The 23596-nt window shown below is 37.8% G+C and overlaps 1 protein-coding gene across 3 annotated transcripts in view; it reads right to left on the bottom strand.

Moving 5' to 3' along the window:
- LOC106692949 (nonsense-mediated mRNA decay factor SMG8) overlaps nucleotides 1–15932 on the bottom strand; it is a 40957-nt gene extending 25025 nt beyond the window's left edge. For 2 of the 3 annotated variants that reach the window (XM_014439224.2, XM_014439223.2), the window contains exons 1-8: nucleotides 15785–15932; nucleotides 15543–15708; nucleotides 14054–14176; nucleotides 11887–12038; nucleotides 11057–11191; nucleotides 9216–9323; nucleotides 4264–4391; nucleotides 429–476 (exon numbers count right to left, since the gene is read on the bottom strand). In XM_014439224.2, coding sequence (XP_014294710.1) covers nucleotides 429–476; nucleotides 4264–4391; nucleotides 9216–9323; nucleotides 11057–11191; nucleotides 11887–12038; nucleotides 14054–14176; nucleotides 15543–15708; nucleotides 15785–15828 — 904 coding nt within the window. In that variant the 5' untranslated portion in view covers nucleotides 15829–15932. The remainder of the gene's footprint in view (nucleotides 1–428; nucleotides 477–4263; nucleotides 4392–9215; nucleotides 9324–11056; nucleotides 11192–11886; nucleotides 12039–14053; nucleotides 14177–15542; nucleotides 15709–15784) is intronic. The other variant, XM_014439225.2, reaches the window with a different exon arrangement.
- Between the last annotated feature and the right edge of the window lie 7664 nt (nucleotides 15933–23596).

The following is a 23596-nucleotide window of genomic DNA, read 5'->3' as shown; positions in this document are numbered from 1 at the left end:
AGGGAGCAGCTAAAGAAAGAAAGGGACAAAATGTAGCATAAATAACTTATATAGATAAATCATAACTTATGTTTTTATATAGTGTAAAATGAGTAATTTACATTAAAAAAAGATCCTCTACTAATATCCCAATACATAGAACTTAAGTTTTTTGAGCCATGGACTACCCCAGTCAATATAATGATTACATATTTAAGAATTATCATTATTTTTTCCTTTCAATGGCATAATTTGATATATATGAACAGTACTGTCAATTGTTTATTGCCAGTGGTAACTTTTTAGCCAAAAAATTTATAAATAACTGATAAGGTTAAAACAATCTCTATTAAGAAGTTAAAAAAAAATCATGGAAAATAACAGAATGATTGGAGAAAAAGAAAATTGTTTTTTTAAAACATTTCTAAGAAATTCTTTATTCTACCAACCTGAAGTAGGTGAAACTGATGTATCAGAAGCACTTGATCCAGCATGACCTATAAAAAAGAAAGATTTATTCGGTATAATATTATTTTACTTAATATTACTATATCCTTCTAAAATGATAATTAATTTTATTATTTTATATTGAAAACTTGAGTCTAAGGTGAGGACTTCTCTTTATTTTTATACATTGATAAATATTACAATCTGCCACAATGTTGGGCAATAAGTAATAATGATAACTGGTTACATCCAAACTAAAATAAAATAAATGAAAAAAAAATGACATAAAAATAAATAAAATCTTTCTCTAAACATATACAAACAGAAGAATAAAGAAAATAAGCATTATCAAACTATGTACATGAAAAAACAAAAATAAATAAAATAATCACCAGTCGCATTTACACTCTTATAGACAATATTTACACTATCGACCTAAAGATCTCTGAGCTCACTCGATCCCCCACGTATGAGAGGTAGAGCAGAGCTCTTTGATATTCCAGTGCATCCCTCTCACCACGTCACTGGTAATGAGCAAGTACACTTAAGCTGCAAACACTCAACTTGAGTGGAACATCTGACCACTGCCAGAAGTGCAATGGTCCATGTTTACTTTATATTAAGTCTCTTGGCCATTGCCGTTTCAGCCTTTGAAGTGGATTGTAGGGATGGGTAAAACTGGATAAGGATTAAATCAAGGAATTAGGATGATTAAAAAGATTTACATATAATTTTGAGAATTTGGTTGGTATGAGGTCAAGGACAAAAGGGAAATGAAGGTCATGGTGTAGTGTTCGGTTGGAAATGTAATAGGGTGCATTGACTAAAGTTCTAAGGATTTTTGATTGAAAGGATTAGATATACTAGATGTTCGATGGTTTAGCTGTTCCCCAGAGTTCAAGTCCATAGGTCCAGATAGGTCAAAGTTTGTTTTCTATTGAGAGATGAGAGGTCCTTCTCAGCAGTCGGTATAGTTAGCTGAATAATCTGCTGAGTTCTTGTCTTTTAAGTCTAGTCTGTTGGTTTCAGGTGAGTCTTTTGTCTAAGATAAATCCAAGATATCGCACTGTGTCGGATCTGGTGGACAGAAGCTGCGGCGGAGGGTGAAAGTCACATGGGTGCATTTCGATTAATTGACTTTTATCCAGCATTGGTTGTGCACCATTGCTCAATCTGGGTGAGGTGTGTTTGGAAATTAGATGAGGCTGTTATAGGATCAGGATGGGAGGATAGGATAGCTGTATCATCGGCAAATGTTGCCAGAAACAGGACGGGATTGATGGGAATGTCAGCAGTGAAGAGGATGTAGAGGACAGTACCCAAGACTCTGACTTGAGGAATTCCTACCTCAACCGGGTAGATGTTTGAGTACTCAGAACCACTGCATACTCGAAAGGAGCGATTTCAGAGATAGGAGCGGAGGATAAGGTATAAGATATGGACTTGAGCTTGAAAAGCAATCAGGCATGCTATGCCCGGTCAAAAGCTTGCACTATGTCCAGAAAGGTACCTGAACAGTATTGTTTCTTTTCAAGAGCTGAAGAGACATAGTTAATGACTCTGAGGCCTTGTTGAACTGTGGAGTCCCTAGGGCGGAATCCAAGTTGATATGCAGGAAAACTCAGTGATTCAACTATGGATAGGATACGTTTTAGGATTTTTTCAAAATTTTTGAGAGGATTGGAAGTAAGCTAACAGGTCTATAGGAAGCAGGATTATTAGGTTTTTCTGGTTTTGGAAAGAGAATTATGATGGAGTGTTTCCAAAGGACAGGAAAGTGGGTTATTCTAAGGATACAATTATAGAGATATCTAAGGAATATTATAGCTTTGAGAGGAAGTTGGCGAAGGATTTGAGTAGTCAGAAGATCATACCCTGGAGATTTACGTGGAGCTAGCATTTTTAGTTGATATTTGACCTCAAAAGGGGTGACTGCTCTAGGAGGTAAGGAGAGTGGGGTTGGTGACAATAGGTGTTCTTCAATTGTTTCAGTTTGATCAGGATAAGGAGTGAATGTCTAGTTCTTCGGCTTTATCTTTGTCGGATGCTGTCCATGTGCTATCATCTCACCAGAAAGGGTGGGAAATGTGTTTGGATTTTAAGATTATTTTGGTCATGTTACAGAGGGAATTGTGGAGATTAGAAAGAAAACAGAGGTAGAAATTGAAGGACTGAGATCGATAGTTGGACAATTCTCTCTTAACTAGTTTACAGAAATGGTTATATGAGCAACGATCAGAAGGATGTCTAATGCAATGCCATAATGTTCTTTGTTGGCGCTTGGTTTGGATGAGGTCTTTGAGATGTTGAGGTAGAGGATTTGTTTTGGGTTTATTTGGGACATTATAGGGTGAGGAGGCATACCAGATAGTTTGTTGAATAAGGTTTTATAAAGGACTGTTAATGGATTGAAAAATTCAAAAATGATCGCACATGTGTTACTCGCGATGAAGGATCTGGACAACTGTTTACTGCTACAAATCAAGAAAACTTTTCTATCAAACGAGAAAGCTCCCTGTCTTCTTCAGAAATACTAAAAAAATCATCTCAATAAATAAATTGTAAATTGGTAATGAGAGAAGGTATAAGGTGAGAAACATTTGAAGGAGGTGTAGAGAAATTAGGGCCTAAACTTAAAATATTGACGACATTGGGGGGAATAGTGGTGGAAGATATATTATGGAATACGCATACAAGAAAGCTCCCTGTCTTCTTCAGCCATAATATATCTTCCACCACTATTCCCCCCAATGTCGTCAATATTTTAAGTTTAGGCCCTAATTTCTCTATACCTCCTTCAAACGTTTCTCACCTTATACCTTCTCTCATTACCGATTTAGAATTTATTTATCGAGATGATCTTTTTAGTTTTTCTATCAAATCTTTTGATTCTGGTTTCAACAAACCATACTTATCTTCAGGTTTGTGAGGCCCATAGGAGTGATGACCCTACCCTGTTTACTTTAACTGGGATTCATGTTATGGCCTTCCAGGATGCTGAATGGCCTCTCAGAGGTTTGGTCTATAGACAATCAGCTCCGGGTAAAGAAATATAAGTCCTATTGCATCTGGTAGGACCTATATTTCTTGAGTTGAAGTCAATGGGTACACTGCCAAATCAGACCTAAAGGGACTGGTTATGGAGCTACTGATAGTCTGCTGCTGCACCATGGAAACCATGGTTCATAGCAATGTGAGATTGTTATTCCCTCCAGCTAGCCTATGCTTCTGCAAGCAATAGTATCGGTAGGAAGACCATATTGCAAGAACAAAGATCTTCATGGTCCACAATGCCAACAAAAAAAAAAACAAACTATAAATAATCATTTAAGTCCTATACAGCCCCCAGAGAATTCTAATAATCCTACTTATAAATTAATCTTTCTTTAATATTTTAAATTAATTTTCAGGTCAATAAACATATTTTAAACTTATATAAAATGCTAGCTGACAGTGCCTGGAAGTGGTCCCAATGCTAAACATATATCAAATCAAACTTCACAAAATGTAAATGCATATTAATCTTTTACCTAGAAATCATTCTGCTGCATATTAAAATGACTAGTCACTAAGTGGTTTATAAAATTTATTTATTTTGTTAAGAAATCAATATTTTACCAACTTAAGGCAAAATTATTTTTAAAAACAATAATAAAATCCTTAAAAACTTCCTTAAAAAATAAAGATGAATAAAAATCCAATTTATAAGAATGAATTTATTTTATAAGTATTAAGAAACTATAGACAAGCAACCATACAGGGTATAGAAAACAACTTTAATATAACAATAAATACTATTATTTTAATATCATAAATTAAAAAAATTGCGCTGATTACCAAACATAGATTGTCGCTGTTTTTCAAAACATTCCTCTAAATCACCATAGAGTTTATTTTCTTTTCTTGTTTCAGATTTAACGAAAACAAACTCGTCATTTGGAGCAATTGAGAAAAAGGCACGACTGCTGCAATCACATAAATATGAGGGCTAGACAGAAAAAAAAAAAAAAGGAAGTAAAATAGCTCATTTTGAATAAGGTAAGGTAAAACTATATTTTACTTTGGAACAAAAAATTAAATAAAAATTACAACTGCTATATAATATATATATTTGTGGTTCTTGAGAATCACAAAAAAAATATAAAACTACAACAGTTAATAAAAAAGTATATATGGGGACCGAGGTAGCTTAAGCATGGTCAGCACAAATATATATACAAGGACTGGCTCCGCAAATAGATCAGTCTTTGAGAGTACTTCAAGAGTTTCATTTCGCACTCCTCTCTCTCCTATTATTTTTAGTTTTACCTCAGTAAAAGATAACTGGTACCAAAACCCGGGAACTTTAGATACCGGAGTAATTTTCAGTCTAAAAGAAATTTTTTTTTTTCATTCTTCTCTTTGAATTATGACCAGTAACGGAATAGTGAGAAGAGCACTTCTGAACCTGGAGAATATGGACCAAAACAACCAACCTCAAGCTGCAGTCAACCAAACTTAGCAGCAGGTAACCCACCTCTGGAGGAGATTCAGACACTACCAGAAGTTTCTTTAGCACAATTTCATGTCACGATGCTAGAATGGATTAAGTTCCGTACAGCAACTGCCCAAGACCTGAGGAAGGTGGTATCGGCCCTAGAAAAATTCACCAGAGAGACTGGAGAATTAAATCATTTTTAAAAAAGGGGTGATTGCCTGGGCAAATCAGGCCCATTTTAAAATAGGGCAAATAGAACCAAAGCTGTCAGAGGATCTACTGGATAGCGAGGATGCAAAAGCACTGAAAGCAGAGGTAGTCTGCGGAGTAAAAAGAAGTATCCTAAATAAGATTCAGACAGATGAAGATACCCCCTGGAGGGTCATCAAAGAAAGACTAAAGAAGGCATTCGGAGGACAGTGGACTCCAGAGGAGGATATATTCATAATGATCAGAGAAATGAAAAAACCGAGACATTCTAGTGGACAGTATGCCACAGAACTCCTGGCACGCTATAAAAGAATCGCTGATGAACTCAGCGAGATGATGGAGACAATTCAAGTACAGGGTCGGATGCAATTCCTATCCATGCTACTGAAGATTCAGTTGGCAAAAGAACTGGGGAAGAAGGAAGGAGTGCCGGAAGTCTGCTCGTTTGTGGAATGTGCTCAAGAACTTATAGAGACAAGCACTAGGGAGGTGGAGGCGGGCTGAATGGAAGTAGAAGAGCCAGGGTGGACCCGGATAGAATATCAAAGGCCGAGAAACATGTCTAACCCTTAGAGAAGGAGAGAGCACAGAGATGATAGGAGAGAGAGAAATAGTAACCAGAAAAATAGAGCATCCCAAGCCAGACTAAGAAACAATGGTCGGCGGGAGGACAACATGTGTCATGGTTGCGGAGAGGTTGGGCATCTAGGGCGCATTGCCCCGCGCATGAGATGCTTTGAATGTGGGGCAGAGAGACATATAGCCCAACAGTATCCCTATACGTATTGGCGGATAGAGCAGAATCAGCCTGAACCCATGGAGATAAACACATAGAGATTACGAAGGAGGAAAATGTCGCGAAGGACGAATGGACCCGCGAGTGAAGCCACGGAATTGTCCGAGACCTCGAAGACAGAAAATGAAGACTCTGGACAAGAGAACGATCAGCAAGAAAATAGGAGGACTTGGAGAAGAACTGGAGGAACTGCTAGAAGACGAGGAGAGTTTTGAAGAGTGTGCCCACAGAGGGGCAATTGCAGTTGGAGAACCATCAGGTGAGAAGAGAGCATGGCGGTTTGCCTATTATATGAGGGAAGAGAGGAGTAAGCTGTCTGGTGGACACTGGGAGCTCAAACACCATCGTCTGCCGAGAGGCCCTAGACAGATTCAGTAATGGAGAGAGGGAACTATAGGTCAGAGTATGTAATTAATTGATCACTTTGGGTGGGCCCAGCAGCATTGAAGGGAAGACAGAAATGGAATTGAGTAACTGGGGGGCTAAGAGAGAGAAGGTAACAGTACATGTAATGGGGAAAAATGCCTCGAGACTGCCAGATAATCATTGGTTGCGATCTTTTGGAAAAGGTGGGAGCAAAGATAAAAAATAGTGGGGGTCATTGGGATATTAGAATTGGAGGGAAGAGGTACAGCTGACAGAAACTCATGGATGATGGTAAAGCGAGAGTTGGTGTGATTAACCAGAGGGAGAATTGGAAAGAGGCAATATTGAACAAATATGATGATATTTTTTTCAAAGAAGGGGAAGTACTAGGAGGTACAGGAAAAATGGTACACGAAATCACATTGAAGCAGGATAGGGTGATGTACGTAAAGGAGAGGCGATACCCCCAGGCACTTCGAAAACATATTAGGGAAGAAATAGAAAGTTTACGGAAGCAAGGGATAATTGTGGACAGCACTTCGCCCTATAACAGTCCATTGTGGGCAGTACGCAAGAAGAGTATCCCAGGCGAAAATGGTAAAAAGTACCGGGTAGTAATCGATTATCATAAACTCAATGAGAATACGGTCGATGAAAAATACCCTATTCCGAGATTTGAAGATATACTTGATAGATTAGGTGGTGTGAAGATTTTTAGCACATTGGATCTAAAGGCAGGTTACCACCAAATTAAAATGCATCCCAGGGATCAGCGCACAACTGCATTTACTTTTGAAAGAGGCCACTACGAATTCACCAGAATGCCATTTGGTCTGAAAAACGCACCTGTAACATTCCAGAGACTTATGGACGAATTCTTGCGGGGATTAGACGAAGCAGTTTGTCAGGTGTATATGGACGACCTACTAGTGTTCAGTAAATGAGAGAGTGACCATGTGAAACACTTGAAGAGCATGTTCCAGAAGATGAGGGAGTTCGGCCTTGAGCTATCCCAAGAAAAGTAAGCACTAGGGCAAGAACAGATAAATTTTTTGGGGCATACCATCTCCTGGCAAGGTGTGAGACCAGAGGTCCAGAAGGTGTCGGTTCTACAAAGGATGGAAGTACGAACAGACGTGAAGGGGATTCAGCGATTACTAGGAGCATTAAATTACTACCTAAGGTTTGTTCCGGATATGGCAGAGTACCTTGTTCCCCTCAATAATTTGTTAAAGAAAGGAAGGAAGATAGTAGTTACACCAAACATAACATATAACATCCAGAAATGCATTGAGCAGCTTCAACGGGAACCAGTTCTTGCATTCCCCGACTTCGAGAAACAGTTTATGCTCACAACTGTTTTAAGTGAGTATGCTCTAGGAGTGGTGTTGGTACAAGAAACTGAAGAGAGCGCCCTTGTAGCCTATGCCGGTCGGCGCCTCACCATAGCGGAAGCCAGATACAGTGCCCTAGAACAGGAACTTCTAGGAATCATGTGGGCAGTGGAGCATTTCCGGCCCTATGGGTTTGGAAGGCGTTTTGGGTCCACACTGATCATAGACCGTTGCAGTGGGTAGGAAAATTGAAAGTCATCCACGGGCATCACCAGATAGAAGGAGATCCTCAACCAGTATAATATGGACATCACATACAAGCCTGGTAAAGACAATGTTGATGCTGACTGGCTCTCAAGGGCAATAATGGTCAATGCGATCGATGATAATCAGGGAGAACCCTCTGGACATGCTAGACAGTTCTTGAGAGAGTGGACCCCGGAAGAAGAACAACAACCAAGCATAGAAGGATCAGAAAACATAGGAGAGACATCCGAAGATGAAGACTCAACAGTGAAAAGACCAACCGAGATGGAAGAAATTGATGAAATCATTAATGATAAACGTTGGCTGATCATATGGAAAACCTGAACCTCGGGGCTACTGAAGATGGAGCATGAAAAATACGGTAGCAGTAATATTGTGACTATATGGTCCCAGCCCAGTCTCAAGGAGAACCAAATCTGCAGAGCACTAAAGGATGCATCGGAGGCCGGACAAACCCATCATCTATACATAGGAAATGCAGTGCTGTGGGACAAAATTCGGCGTCTTTGGCGGACGGAACAAATTGGGGTCGACTCATTGTTTATACGCTGTACAATGATGGAAGAAACCCTCCGTGATGCGGAACACCAAAAGGAGGTGATCCTCGCATATTACCAGGGGAAGACCAATCATCACCGTCGATACTTCTTGTGGGGTATGAAGCGCACAATTCAAGAAACCATTGGTAGTTGTAAGGTAGGTATGCCTCACTGCGAAATATGACAAACACTCACCTCAAGCAATCCAGGAGGAGACACCCACTGTAGAGGCACCACTAAGTGATCTTCAAGTGGACCATCTGTGGGTATATCAGTTAGCAAAGGGGCTGGAGCCAGATGAAGCAATGGAACGAGCGATCGCAGCATACAATCATTCCATACACACGGTCGCAGGGTTTTCTCCTTTTGAGATTATTTTGGGTATAAAGATAAACTGTATAATTTTTAGTAATGGTTGATTTACTAACTCAATATGTTTTATAAAACTATAAAGTCCTAAGGTTTTTTTGTGAATTGTTTTATAACTTCACTCTCCGAGCTCTTGATGACGATAGTCATAATCAAGGGAATATTAAGATCATACAATTATACAATTTAATCCTACATTTAATATGTTACAGAAAACAAAAGAGGACAGTAATTATTTAATATTTTCAGCAATATTTTCAAGACAAAATTATGAAATAATATCAAATTAACACCTATGCTTTTAATTTCTATTAAATTCTTCATCCTCTATTAAATGGTTGTAAACTATTTACTTTATAGTTTACAGTCCAAATGTGAATAAAAAACATTTTAAATTTAATTTTAAATAAATATTAGGTATAAACAATTACCAGACATTTTTCACAAGCCTACTCTTACGGAGAGCAAGATAAATTTGGTCCTCTAAAGAATGTTCTAATTTCTTCAGACGAAATATTTTTTCATCTTTGTCTTTCAATCTGGAATATGAAAATAAATATACTATTTCTATGCACACTTGTCATATATATATATATATCGCTGTTCAAAGCGAAAGGTTGAACACCTTGGTTCAAGCTTTCACTTTTAACAGCCCTGAGGAAGCCCTGCAAAGTGGGGCGAAACGTCGGACATTAAAATAGTTATAAACTATTTGTTATTTTTTTTTTTTTTTACCGCAACCCTGACCATCTTATGTATTTTTTTTTATATGATCACAATAGCAATGGAATCTGAGAGAAGGATAAGATAAATTTCTATTTGACATTGGTAGCTGGATAAAACCAAACAAAATTATTTATGATGGAGGAAATCATGTTCAAACAGAAACCACAAAAAATTGTAAACAAAGATAAAGCCACAAATGAATCATGTTCATGAAAAAAGAAAAGCATCAGAACATATAGAATGAATATACTGTAAAATAAAAATATAATGCTACAGACTGATAGAATTGAGTTTCCTGACATCAATATCATATTGTAAAAGAAGTTTTTAACAATCAGATTTTCATAAATTTCATACCTTTTATTTCTTTATTTATGCTGTATTGGACTAGACCATACACTGTCTATTATAGAATATTTATAAGTTTGCTTATGATCATTATTGGTAAATATATAACATAATGTTTTCTATATCAACTTACATTATTCATAAAATGATATAAAAATAAGGTTATAAATATTATTTTTGTTTACAGGTAACATTAAGTGAAATTATTGTATAATTTAGGGGAAGGTCCAGACGATTCCCCATTTGGTTAAGCCACTGTTTCCTTAGTTTACTTTTTAAAAGATACTTTTTTTTTAGGTTATCATTTACCACATTTGCAATGAGTGGCCAGGCATTGATGGAATGATTAGTCACTCGAATACTATCCTCATTAACAATGTGCGATCCCACTATATTTAGAATACACTACTGTGTAATAACATGATTAAAAAGAAAATTATCAATATTATAATGAGAAAATGATTTGATAGCTACAGTGTACTAAAGGACTTGATTATTAAAGATTTAATCATCCTAGCTCTCCTGAATGCTTGACTAAGGTTTGTACTGAAGTATGCAGCTTGAACTGCAAATAACTGGATTTATCGAATGATTTCTGATGAGTCTAAATGATAGCAGGACTTTCACTGATCCAATGTCATAAAAAGATCAAATAAGATACTAAGCTTGAAGACAAATTAAATTGATATAATAGACACAAGTTAAAGAGATTATTTGTTTGGAATGTTAAATAAGACTTAAAACAAATTCAATAGGTACCATAAAAAAAAAAAAAAAAAATCACTGGACAAATTTTTTGCAAATAATTTTAGCTCATGTTTTGAGACACCCAATCTGAAACTATTAAAAGTCTTTAGTCATTTCATCATCAAATGCCAGAGGTTCTATACTATACTGTACTGCGTAACAAGAACAGCAGACCGAATGATATCATTTTAATTTTTAAATTAAGAAACTGAAAGCGCCAAAGGAAAATTAACTATTATTCTTAGTAATAATAAAAAAATAAAACAAAAACACTTTGACCATAAACACCATTAATTTGTTAATTTAGTCAATGGACCTTAAAAATAGTTTTTGGATAAATTGTAGGCTACAACAATTTGGTTATAAATTAATAGATATACTTCAAGGGAAGAAACATATTTTCACTTTAATAATGTTATATTTAATTTCAAAATTATAAATGAATACTTACACAGATATTTCATAAGGGCATCCTTCAAACAAAAAAATTAGTCTTGGTGAACAAAGGCGCCCATAAAGAACCCAATCTTCACTGAATTCATTGCAATTACCTAGTACTTTAGATACTGCAGCTTGATATTTTGGTCTATAAAAATAAATAAATTAAAATAATACCAAGACAAGCAATAGAGATATTAGCTGAAGTAGGTAAGTTCTAAACATTCCCTAGTTCATTAGGAAAATAAACCATTAATGGAAAGGAAGAATATTCATGAAATTGAATAAAAAAATAAACCTAAAAAAAATTTTTTTTTCCTACGCCACAGGAAGTGAGCTATTACGCCATTTTCCCTCTCGCAGCCCAATATAATGGGCAATGCTGTTTAATAATAAAGTAATTTAGATCAGTGTGTATTTACTCAAACAATTTTTATAGATAGTAACATCATGAACAAAAATAAAAAGTATAATAAGCTTGTTGAGTCAATGCCACTGAGAATAGATCAAGCTTTTCTTGTATCTACCAGACTATGGTATAACAACAAGGATGGTAATATGTTGAAATATGTATTATTACCTGCCCATTTCTAGGTATATTATGATTTGTTGAGAGAATGGCTTAAATGTTGAATATTATCAACTATAAACATTGAAACTTGGTTCTCTCGTTTGGAACCAGCTCAAAGTGGAAAACACACTCATTATTCTATTTAAAGCTAACTTTTACAGATATCGATTCTTCAGAGTAAAAACAGGATTAAAACAGAAAATTTAATGTCAGTAATGAATTAATGCTTACAAACATTTCTTATGATCTAGTAGCTAACATATAAGACTTACCTAACATAGCTTAATACTTTTAACAGTTGAATGATATTTATGTCAGGACTGTAGTTGGAGCTGATAAAGAGGATAATATGGGAAAAAGAAAACATGAAAAGTAAAGCCTGGGCAAAAGAGTTCTTTATCTTGCTCCAAATATTTAAAAATCCCTAAAACAAAAGAAAAAATAACAAAACCATATTAATGATATCATTTCTTGTAATATATAAGAAAGTATTGTTTAAAAAAATAAAAACCACTGATAAAAGCTCTGAACACAATTATCTGACAAAAGTGCACATCTATTACATCATCATAACATGTACACCTTACAAACATATATCACTTATGTTTTTCACCTTATGATATCCTTGTTTATTGGAACATCATGTTCTAAAGCATTTTATCAGCAACAGAAAACTATCACTGCTTTTTATTGGACATTTTTAACACAAATAAAACGCTATATAGAAATAAACCTGACAGAGGACTGAAACAAAAGTTAAATACTAATAAAAATAGGAGGGATTCTAAGATAAAAAGCAATAAGAATCAGGAAGACACAGCATAAGACCAAAACATTTTGTGTAGAATTGAGTGTAGCTAAGAGGTAATTAGAGGGAGCATTAGACAGAAAAAATTTTTGAGTCTCACAAAATATGCTTTAGACCAAAAGTGGGCTGGTGAAGGGTTCCGCTACACATATTTTGTGAGGATTTATTGGCTTTCCTGATGTTCGAGCATTAGTTGAAAGGTTATAATACATAAATTCACTTTAATAGTTTCTTAAAATGCTCTTTCAGAGAAGTTTTAATCTAATTGTTTAAGGAATTTCCTAATTTTCTTGAGGAGACCCAAGTCGAGAATAAAGATGGTTCGTGGGTTTATACAAGTTGGACACCTCTGCTTTAGAGAAATAGTAAAATGCAGCTCTAAAAAAACAATAGTATCCTATTTGATCAATTTTAAAATTCTGGTTGCAGTACAGGGTGTCAAAAATGGTGAGTGCTATTTGAAAGTTAAATAAAGAAAAAACCAAAGACCTAGAAAAAAAATTTATTTAACAACGATAATTGAAAATCCTTTGCTAAAAATACTATTCAAAAATAGCGAGAGCTACTTATTCTATGAATCACAGGGAAATGGGCTGATAGTGCGGAGGAAAGTGGGGATTTCAATGCTGCCCTGTTAGTTAAATTATAGTAGCAATGGAACTCTTCACTGGTCAACTGTATGATACAGACAGCCTTCCTTCCCAGTATGTGTGTTTAGTAATCTAAGTAATTTGAAGAGTAAATGATTCTCACTCTTTTTGAAACACCATTAAAAGAATTTTGTTTTTGTATATGATTTTTCCATCATATCCACATTGTTAGTAAAGATCTGTGGTTTTTTATTTATACAACTTTTAAATAACATTCACTCTTGATGGGCACTTTGTATAACCAAGACAGTAAGATATAGTTGTAATGATTGTGAACTAAATTTCTCTTACTTTTGGATATAATAATTTTTTCAATACTTACCAGCTATGCTTTGTAGTTTCAGCCTCACTAAATTTGGATTATATCTACTAAAATACAACCCTTATAGTATACAAGGGGTGACTCATAGCATACATGGTTAATACTATACACAAACACCAATGGTCTAGACTGTACAGTTGTAACTGCTAAGTGAAATATATAGACAAAGATGTCTATACAAATAGATTAAGTTTTAATTCAATCCATTACATTATAATACAAATATAAAACTGTGAGGCCAAAATCAAAGAAAATTTTATGGTAAATGGAGTACTAACTCTTAACCAACAGTAGTAATAGAAAGCAATGTATTCACCATTGTGCTTAACTATTGGGTTTTCCCCTCATTCTGGGAGTGTTGAATATACAATTTATAGAGACAGAAGATGCTCTAGCATCAATCTAGAGCTAATACAACAAAAATAAATAACTATCTTCAACTGGAGCTTGAACCTTGGCTGGAAATTATTGTCCAGGGCCTAGCACGGTGACCAATCTCTTAGTCATATAATACTTTGAAAATTTTATAAAAATAAAGGTATTATGAAGAAAATTACACACAAATAAATGAAAATTATGCATACTAATTGGGAAAAACATTAATATGACTAAAAGGTAAAATAAAATATAAATGTTACCAAGAAAAGATGATACATTACATTTTTTTTAAGATCTTCCTCCATTTTAGTTAAGGTTTTCATTAAATGTTTATTATTAAATGGTCCAGTCAGATTTAAGAAAACAACATTTTCTTCCTTATCAAAATAGCCATCGAATTGACACTAAAACATCAAAAATTACATACTGAAGAAGAAATAAATATTAACAAAAAATCACAAAAATATAATTATTTTATAAACAAACTATAATATTTAATATTGTAACTATTAATATATTTTATAGGGGTACAGTGGGTAGCATCATTGCCTAAAACTTGCACTATAACAAGAGATTGAACACCAGGACTCTCCAGATTTTTTCGAATGGGATTAAGTCTGGAGTGGGTTTTACTCATTGCTGTGAGTATAACTAAGCAGCCATTTAGAGTATGAAACAATGAGGAAAATTATAAAATACCTGTAGAACACCAAAAGCAACTAGAAATTGATAACCACTGGAGTTTGATGATGCCCCATGTATTGTACATAAAGTATTAACCAACTATAACACTCAAACCTCTTGATGATGTCATTAACTGTTGGTCGAATTGTTTTTAATAAAGTCAACTAAATGCAAATCTTATCAAGTTTTGATCATTGTAACAAACCAATACTAAACCACAAACCTAATTTAGTATGGCAGTAGTATCAAGTAGGCCTGAGCCTTCAACTTTTTTTTTTTTTTGCACCTTCTGCCTTGCAATTTCTGGTATACGGGGTGCAGCAGTAGTGGAGTAGGGCGCTGGGCAACTGCTGCCAATAATCAACAATTTATTCGTTATTTTCTTATAATACAATTAACTGTGGAGGTCTATTTAATTAATGGGAACATAAATTTTGTATATTAGAACTATGGTGCAGCCCAGAGCTCGGTTAAGTGCCTTATTCAACTGCATCTGTCAGGTAGGTCCACATCCGTCCTAGTGCCTCCTCCAGAGTATGCCAGCCTTGTCAAGCCTTCCTGGTCTCAGTCTACACCTGCATCTTCTCCCGGTAGCTCGCTAAAGCCAGGTAGTTGAGCCCTTGCCAATTTAAAGTGCCCACCACCCATAGATGAACTGCAGGTCTCTCGATATCATGCACTCCTAGTATCTATGTCTGGCTCTGTAGTATTCTCTCTTTATTACTTAATGACCCCATATGTTTTCATTAACCCTAAAAATCCTAAGAAGTATTGTTATGATAACATTCTTTGCACACATTTAGTTTGATTATGAGTTTAATAGAGTTCTATTTTCAGTTTTTAAAAAGGTTATTCATCACACCCTCAACTTTACCAATCATTCATTTAAGGACTTATAACTTCAATGAGTAAATTTAAGTATGTCCCAAATTTATACAATGTCCTGCAAACTCAGGTTTTTAACTAATACTTCTCTCTATATGAAAACTTCAACTGGGAGTAAGAAATACCTTTTATCAATTTAAATTTAATGTATATATGTATGTATATATATATATACATTAGATATTACCAAGGTAAACTTACAACAGATTTGTAGACTTTATCTTCATCATTAACTTGGGATATGAATTCTTCAATAGTATCAGTAAATTTAGAAAAATGAACAGTAGGGGACAAATTTTTTAGAGATGTTTTTTCGATAATCGATACAACAACTACATTTCTATTCAATTCATCTTGACTAAAGAAGCTAAAGAAGAAAAATAAAATAATTAATTAAAAGAGATAAACAATATTTTTACAACAATGTAGGGTACTATACACACTTTAAGAATTCGTCAAAAGGTAGAGAAAACGGTTTGAAACGCATTATAAACCTTAAAAACACAGAACTTATTTTAGATATATGAATGACAAGTTTAAGTAAACATAATTATGAGAATAGAACGATCTAAAACTTCAAAAACACTTTAAAAGTGGAAGGTTACAAAAACCGAGGGAAATATTCCAAAGAGCTGATAAACAAAAAAATTAAACTATGAGGAAGACGGTCAAAAGAGAACGAATATATACCCCTTCGTATCTATACGAAGAGTATCCGGTAGAACAAAGTTACCTTCATCCATGACCCGGCGGCTGGCTAACCTCCAGGCTTATATTCCTCATTCGTACGAACAGTAATAGTACCCTGTATGACGAGATTACGATCCTTAGTTAACTCACTGCTGGCACCCCTATGTCTCATCTTAATCAACTACCTTACTTCTATTGAACGCGCATTATCGAGGCTTTCTCGTCAATCATACTTAACATAATCCATCTACTTTATTGAAAATTTCCCAAGACCTCCAATCCTCTATAGACAATCATCAAATATCAATTTTAGTTCTTTTTTGATTTTTCGAAAGTATTTGACTCAGTTAACCATAAGATCTTCCTCAATTAACTTCAAAACCTTTCCATATCAAATAGTGTCCTGAAGTGGTTCCTCTCCTTTTTGTCTAATCGTTTCCGAACAAATCTTCCGCTCCCCTTCTTCTGACACGAAGTGTTCCTCAGAGGTTTCACTTTCAACAAAACCTTTTTTTCCATTTATATTTACGATCTACCTGATTCCATTCACCACCGATCTGCAGACAATCTCCAAATATATCTATCCTTCCATCCCTCCAAAATGTTTGAGGCCATCAAATAGATACAAGAAGATATTTATTAATGAATGGGCGCTAAACTATGATTTGAACTTGAATACTGAAAAAACTAAGACCAGTCTTATTAGTTTCAAGCGCCTCCTTCACTCCTTCCCTTACTATCCCCTACTCTTCCTTAATAACCAACCGATTCACATCTATTCTACAATAAAAAACCTTGGAGTCACCTTCGACCAACACCTCTCCTGAAATAATCATATTTCCCAAATCACACGCAAATCCATAACTGTACTCAAACAATTCCGTAATTCTACTCCTCAGAATACCCGTCAGCTCCTAGACTCCTCTCTCGTCTTCCCCCACTTTGACTACGGTTCCTTGGTCCATTTCAATTAATTAGACTCATATCTTACACCACCAGGCTCGATGGTTAAGTACTAGCAGTCCATGTTAGTTAGCGTCGCTACAAAATAATTAGTGATATGTAATGTGGTGACATTTTGTTAAAAAAAAAACGTTCAAAAGATCCAACTTAGCAAGGTTTTTTCCTATCAACAAATTATTTTAAAGTACGGCTCTGGCCCGTGACAGTAACGCATCGGCTCCACGTCAGTGCCTCATTTAAACAGGTTCACTGCCTACGATCGTGGCAAAAATAGACATGCATGTATATTAAGAGAAAAAGTAGATGTTTTTAAAATCCTACGAAAATCGGCCAAGGCATTGCAGCAATTATTAAAGGTGAAGGTAGTGGCACTTCATCGGGACCTGGCTGCTTATCAGCAGTGCTAGCTGGAGGTCAAGGTAAACGTGTCCCAGCTCCCCCATATTCCCTCTACTAGTAAGGAGGAGTAGGGTGCTAAGATAGGGAGGATCGACTACGGAGTCGCAAGAAACTTCTGAGGCATCAGAGTCGGAGGTGGAGGAGGTCCATAAAAGACGGGAGAATACACGGAAGGATACCAGACAGTTATGGAGGCGAGCATCCGAGAGAAGAAGTCAGGACGACATCTAAAGGGAGTATCAGAGGAGAGGTGGCCGCATATTAATGAACTACAGCATCAAAGGGAAGCAGGGCGGTCTTCCTATTATTATCGTGGGAGGAGTGAGATGTTTTATTGACACTGAAAGCTCGAACACCATCCTGGGCCAGGGGGCGTTGAGTAGATGGTTGAAACAGTTTGAATGTCAGGGCCTAGAAAGGAATAAGAGCATGAAGGTGATGGGGGCGATCAAAAGGGAGGGGAATTGGAGAAATAGGATTATAGGAAGGCAACGTTGGCAAACTTGAAACAACAGGGTATAATTGTTAACAGTCCGTCACCCAATAATAGTCCCTTGTGGGCTGTCAAGAAAAAGGCGGTACCGGGAGATCACAAGGAAAAATATCGTGCCGTGATTGACTACCGTAAGTTGAACGAGAACACGGTAAATTAAAGATATCCCATCCCACGTTTAGAGGACATATAGGATAGACTAGGCGGATCAGCCATCTCCAGCACCCTTGCCTTGCCTCAAGCACCTCAAAGCTGGGTGTCATCAGATTAAAATACAGGCGAAGATGGAATTTCCATTCAAACGAGGTCACAACGAATTTACTAGGATGTCTTATGGACTGAAGAATGCCCCGATCACGTTTCAACAGTTAATGGACGAGTTCCTCCGAGGCACCGACGAAGCCATTTGCCAGGTGTACATGGACGACCTGATCGTTTTTAGCAAAAACGAACGCGATCACGAAGACCATTTGATAACGGCCGAACAAAGGATTAGACTGTTCGGCCTCAAGCTATCCCAGAAGAAGTCGTTGTTAGGACGGGAACAAATTAGCTTTTTGAGACACACGATTTCTAGTAAGGTGGTCAAACCCAGACGCGTGCAAAGTAGAGGCACTTCAAAATATAGCGGTACCCAGGGACGTGAAAGGAAATAAGGGGTTATTAGGGGCTCTAAATTACTATGAAAGATTTGTACCTGAAATGGCGGAACAGTTGGTCCCCCCTCAATAATCTGTTGAAAAAGGCAGTAGGGTAGTGATGACACCGGCTTTGGAAAGCAACATTAGAAAGTGTATCATGAGGCTTCAACAGGAACCTGAACCCGCATTCCCGGACTTTAACAAGGCCTTCATCATTACAACTGATGCCAGCGAATACGCATTAGAGGCAGTGTTGTTACAGGAGAGCGAGGGAGGAGAACGTCCTGTGGTGTACAGAAGCAGGAGGTTAACAGAAGCAGAATCGCGCCTCAGTGTTCTCGAACGGGAACTATTAGAAATCGACTGGGCGGTGGAGCACTTCAGACCCTATGTGTTTGGGAGGAGAGAGATCGGCCCCTCCAGTGAGTGAAAAAACTGAAAGAGTCGTTGGCGCGCGTCACCCATTGGAAAGAATTCCTCAGTCAATTTAACATGGAAATCGTGTATGAACCAGGTAAGGAGAATGCAGTGGGCGGACTGGCTCACTCGTGTAATTACCATTAACGCTGTGGAGGAAAAACAAGGCGAAATGACAGGGGACGTGCGGGAATGGACGCCAGGAGAGGGAGAGCCTTCCAATATGCAGGCACAAGAAGAGGCAAGTCCGTCATCGGGAGATGAAAGCTCTACCGGAGGTGGGCCAGCCGAAAAGAAGGAAATCGTCAACGGATAAGAAGCACCAAATCGTGTGGAAAACGAGGACCTCCGGCCTGATGAAAGTCGAGTACTACAGATACGGACAGAACTCCATTAATACCATATGGTCGAAACCAGGGGTACGCGAAGATCAGATATACCGCACACTAAATGACGCATCGAAACCTGGTAAAATATTTTATCTACATGTGGGTAATTCCGTCATTCGGGACAAAATCAAGAGACTTTGGAGACAGGAACTGGTAGGAATCGACAGAACTTTTGTTAGGTGTAGAATGATAGTGTAAACCCTACGAGATTAGGAGAGACAAAAAGAGGTCACCCTCGCTTATCACAAAGGGAAAACGAACCACCGCGGTTTGAGTGAAACAATACAGACACTTAAGCGACGCTACTTCTGGTGGGATGAAAAAGACGGTGTAAGAGGTTATATGCGGATGTAACGTATGCCTTAGTACGAAATCTGACCGCCACCCCCCTAAAGCAGTGTAGGAGAAGACACCAACGTCTCAGAGACCAGTTTGCGACATCTAAAGAGACTTCTAGACCTGAAAAGGCTATAAGAGAGTGACAGCCATCGACCTCTTCAACAAGGTGGCCATAGCGTATCAAGTATGAGATAAGTCAGCCGAGGCATTACTTTCAGCATTGAGGGTATAGTTCCAATTTTATGGAGTCCCGGACCGAATTTCGTCCGACGGGGAGGGGGGGGGCGAGAACCCAACAATATGGCGATAAAGGAAGAAATAAAGACCCTAGGTATAGAATGGCACATCAACACTCCCGGTCACCCAACGAGTCGAGGGGGCGTGGAAAGACTGCAGAACACCCTAAGCAACAACACGAGAATGTATAAATATAGAATTACTGGATAGAATAAAACAGTCTATTATCAGCAACCGTGAGTGTGTTTTCTTGTTCTTTATTTCCTTTTTTTTTTTTTTTTTTGAGTTTTGAGTTTTGAACCCACTATCACGTATCATATAAATATATATATGGTTTGTATTTTTACGAGTGTCGGTGGAAATCTTCAAAAGACTCGGATTGGCCCGTACATATCCGTGTGTGGGATTGTTACCCACTAAAACCACCGCTCTACACCTGTTCATTCCTCTCCACGGGACCGCCGCTAGGCATTACCTCATGGAGGGAAATGGCTGAGTGCCGCCTCGCTTTCTTCGCATGGTTTTCACTTTTCCATGTCCTGTCTTCTAGCCCTCTCTTCCTCTTGAGGACGACTGTGGTGAATCTCTTCACTGCGTTCCAGTGCTGAACTGAGAGGAGCATATAGTTCACCACGTTTTCTGGAGTGATGCGTCCTCCACACACACTCTCCAATTCACTTATTTCTGCCGGAAAGCGAATATAAGTGAAAAACACGTGCTCCGCGGTTTCTTCGACAGTCTGACATCCAAGGCATTCTGCGGTGTTGTCCAGTTTGAAGCGGTACTGGTAGGCTCTAAAGCATCCATGTCCGGTCAACAATTGAGTTACGTAAAAATCCACCTCACCATGCTGGCCGCCATACCATGTGCCCAGATCGGATATTAACCTGCGAGTCCACCTTCCGGAATCTGCAGCCTCCCAACGTTGCTGCCACTGGTCGATAGTTATTTTCGCTCTTCCGCTCTGGAAAGGTATAAGCGTCGTCCATAGTGCCTGCTTCTTTCTTCAACAAGGAGTTCCACAGACGGCATTCGGGCTATCACGCACGCCGCTTCGTACGAAACAGTTCGGAAAGCTCTAACCGTCCTTAAAGGAACCCTGCGATACACTGAAACCAATTTTCTCCTGTATGATTTGGTAACCATCGCTTCTTTCCAAATCGGGGCTGCATATAACTTAATGGAGGGAACAACAGTAGCAAGGAGCCTCCGGCTACTTTCTCTGGGACCTCCAACGTTTGGCCTAAGGCGTGACAAAAGGGATGCTACTTTAGCAGATTTGGCGCTGATATACCCCGTGTGAACATTAAAACGGAGATGTGCATCAATCATGACTCCTAGGTATTTTAAGCAAGACTGGAAACGAATTTCGTGCCTACCAACCGTGACAGTGATGGACTCAGTCTGCTTCCTGCTAGTTACTAGAAGAACCTCGGTCTTGTGATCTGCAAGTTGTAGGCCTACCGAAGGCAGCCAACCTCGGACCGTAGCAACAGCCTAGTTTGCGATGAGGGTAACTTCTTCCAAGTGCTTCGCCGCCACTACAACTGCAATATCATCTGCGAATCCCACAACTGCACCTCCCTCCGGCATTGTCAATTTGAAGATTGCGTCTTACATGACGTTTCACAGAAGAGGCCCTAATACCGAGCCCTGTGGGACACCACCAGTCACCTTGTATCTCCTTTGGCCAATGTCTGAAAAATAAAACAGAACTATATCTCTGAAGTAGTCTGTGAGAACTCTCATAAGATAGGCTGGCACCGCCATAGTCCGTAGGGCATCTATTATACAGGTCCATCTTGCGGTGTTAAAAGCATTCTTAACGTCTAGAGTGATGATTGCTGCATAACACTTAGCAGCTCTCTTCCACCTTGCTCCTGCAATTGTCGTGCGGGCCATCTCGACTACCAATCCAACAGCATCTATCGTGGATCGCTCTTTACGAAATCCGTATTGAGCACGCGAGAGACCATTAACCCCCTCCGTGAACTCTTGTAGCCTGGGGGAAAGGATTTTCTCAAATGTCTTACCCATAGTATCCAATAAGCAAATTGGACAATAGGTTGACGGGTCTTCCAGTCTTCCCTTACTCTTTGGAGTAAGTACGAGGCGTTGTCTCTTCCAAGGTTTCGGAATTGAGCCTTCACGAATACACGAATTGAAGAGATCGATAAAAAGATCCGGCTGTTTCCTGAAAGCCACCTTCAGAGCCACATTAGGAATTCCGTCCAATCCTGGTGCCTTGCCATGTTGTAGGTCCGAGGCGATGTCCTCTAAGTACTACACGGGTGTGTGTCTGTGTGTGTTTCTCTTAAAAGAGCATTATAAATAATGTTCGACATAAGTATATATCACTTTCTTTATTTTAATAATTTGACGTCAGACCTTTACTTTTAGCTTATTTATATGGACTTGTTTTAACTTATTTATTTATTTGTTAAATCAATTTATTTTTTAAATTATATTGTAGTGAGTGATAGGGTTAGAGACACTGCTATGTAAGTGCATGTATGCATGTTTTGTTTGTTGCAATATTATTTATTTTAATATTAATGAATTTTAACTGTATTGTAGTGATTTATTTTAACCATGCATGTTGTTGCGGCCAACATATGGTCCACTAATCGATAGTTTGAACATGTGATTTTTATTAAGTCAAAAAACAACTACTCTCTATTGTTTTTTATATTGAAAATAGCCAGACAAATTCTTAACGTCTCACTGCATACACATATCTTATCCATTTTCTCCTCACTACGCACTCGTAGTAGCCAGCATTCTGGCCATCTTCGCCAGCTAAATCATCTTAGCCTAAGGAGGATCTTTCTAGTTGGAAAAAGGTATGAAACATTCGAGAAATACCACCGCGCAATTACATCTCTTACATTTTGCATCCTTTAATATCGCGTCGATAATTCTCGCGTTGACGTGTGTTACCGGAAGGCCCTTTATAAAACCCCTTTGATTTCTGTGTAAGGTGGCTGTTTCTTCAGTTCATAGTAAAGAACCTTCTCAATAATTCGGCGCACGATCGAATATATCGTTATCAGCCTGCAGAACGATATATTATTCGCATCTCCTTTGTCTTTATATATCAAAATCGTGCGCCCCCGCCTAAGTGGTTCCGGTACATAGGCCACCCTCAGCATTATCCCCGTATTTCTCTTGATCGTGCGGATCAAAACATCATCAGGCCCCGGCGATGTATATAAAATAGTAGATTTGATTGCTTTCTTTATTGATTCAGTTTCTGCTAAAATAATTCAAATACTGAATAAATATTACTGAATAAGATAAATACAAAAATATAAATATAAAAATACTGAATAAAATTCAGTTTAGTCTCAGGTGTCATAGCCGCTAATGCAGAACAGTGTTCGAGTCGCTCTGCCTTTGTTACCTTCTCATCTCGGCAGTCTTTTGAAGCCAGCAATTAAATTTTGTGAACAGTGTATTTATAAACAGGAGAACATTTTTAAGTTCGCAAATAGTGAGGTGAGACCCAAATTGTTAGCCATTATAAGTAATAAATTGGTGACTGTTTAGCACAGCTGACTTAGGTAGCCGGTAATTCCCCTTAGGGGGTCTTACCTTATCGAACTATTCATGGTCAAGGCCCTGTGTACCAACAATACGGTCTCCAGCGGGTCCTGAGTTCGAATTCATTGACTTTTTTTTTTTTTT

Source organism: Halyomorpha halys, unplaced genomic scaffold (assembly GCF_000696795.3).
Source record: "Halyomorpha halys isolate HHAL.00 unplaced genomic scaffold, Hhal_1.1 Scaffold79.1, whole genome shotgun sequence".
Taxonomy (NCBI): Eukaryota; Metazoa; Arthropoda; class Insecta; order Hemiptera; family Pentatomidae; genus Halyomorpha; species Halyomorpha halys.
This window is presented reverse-complemented; position numbering and strand designations above follow the sequence as displayed.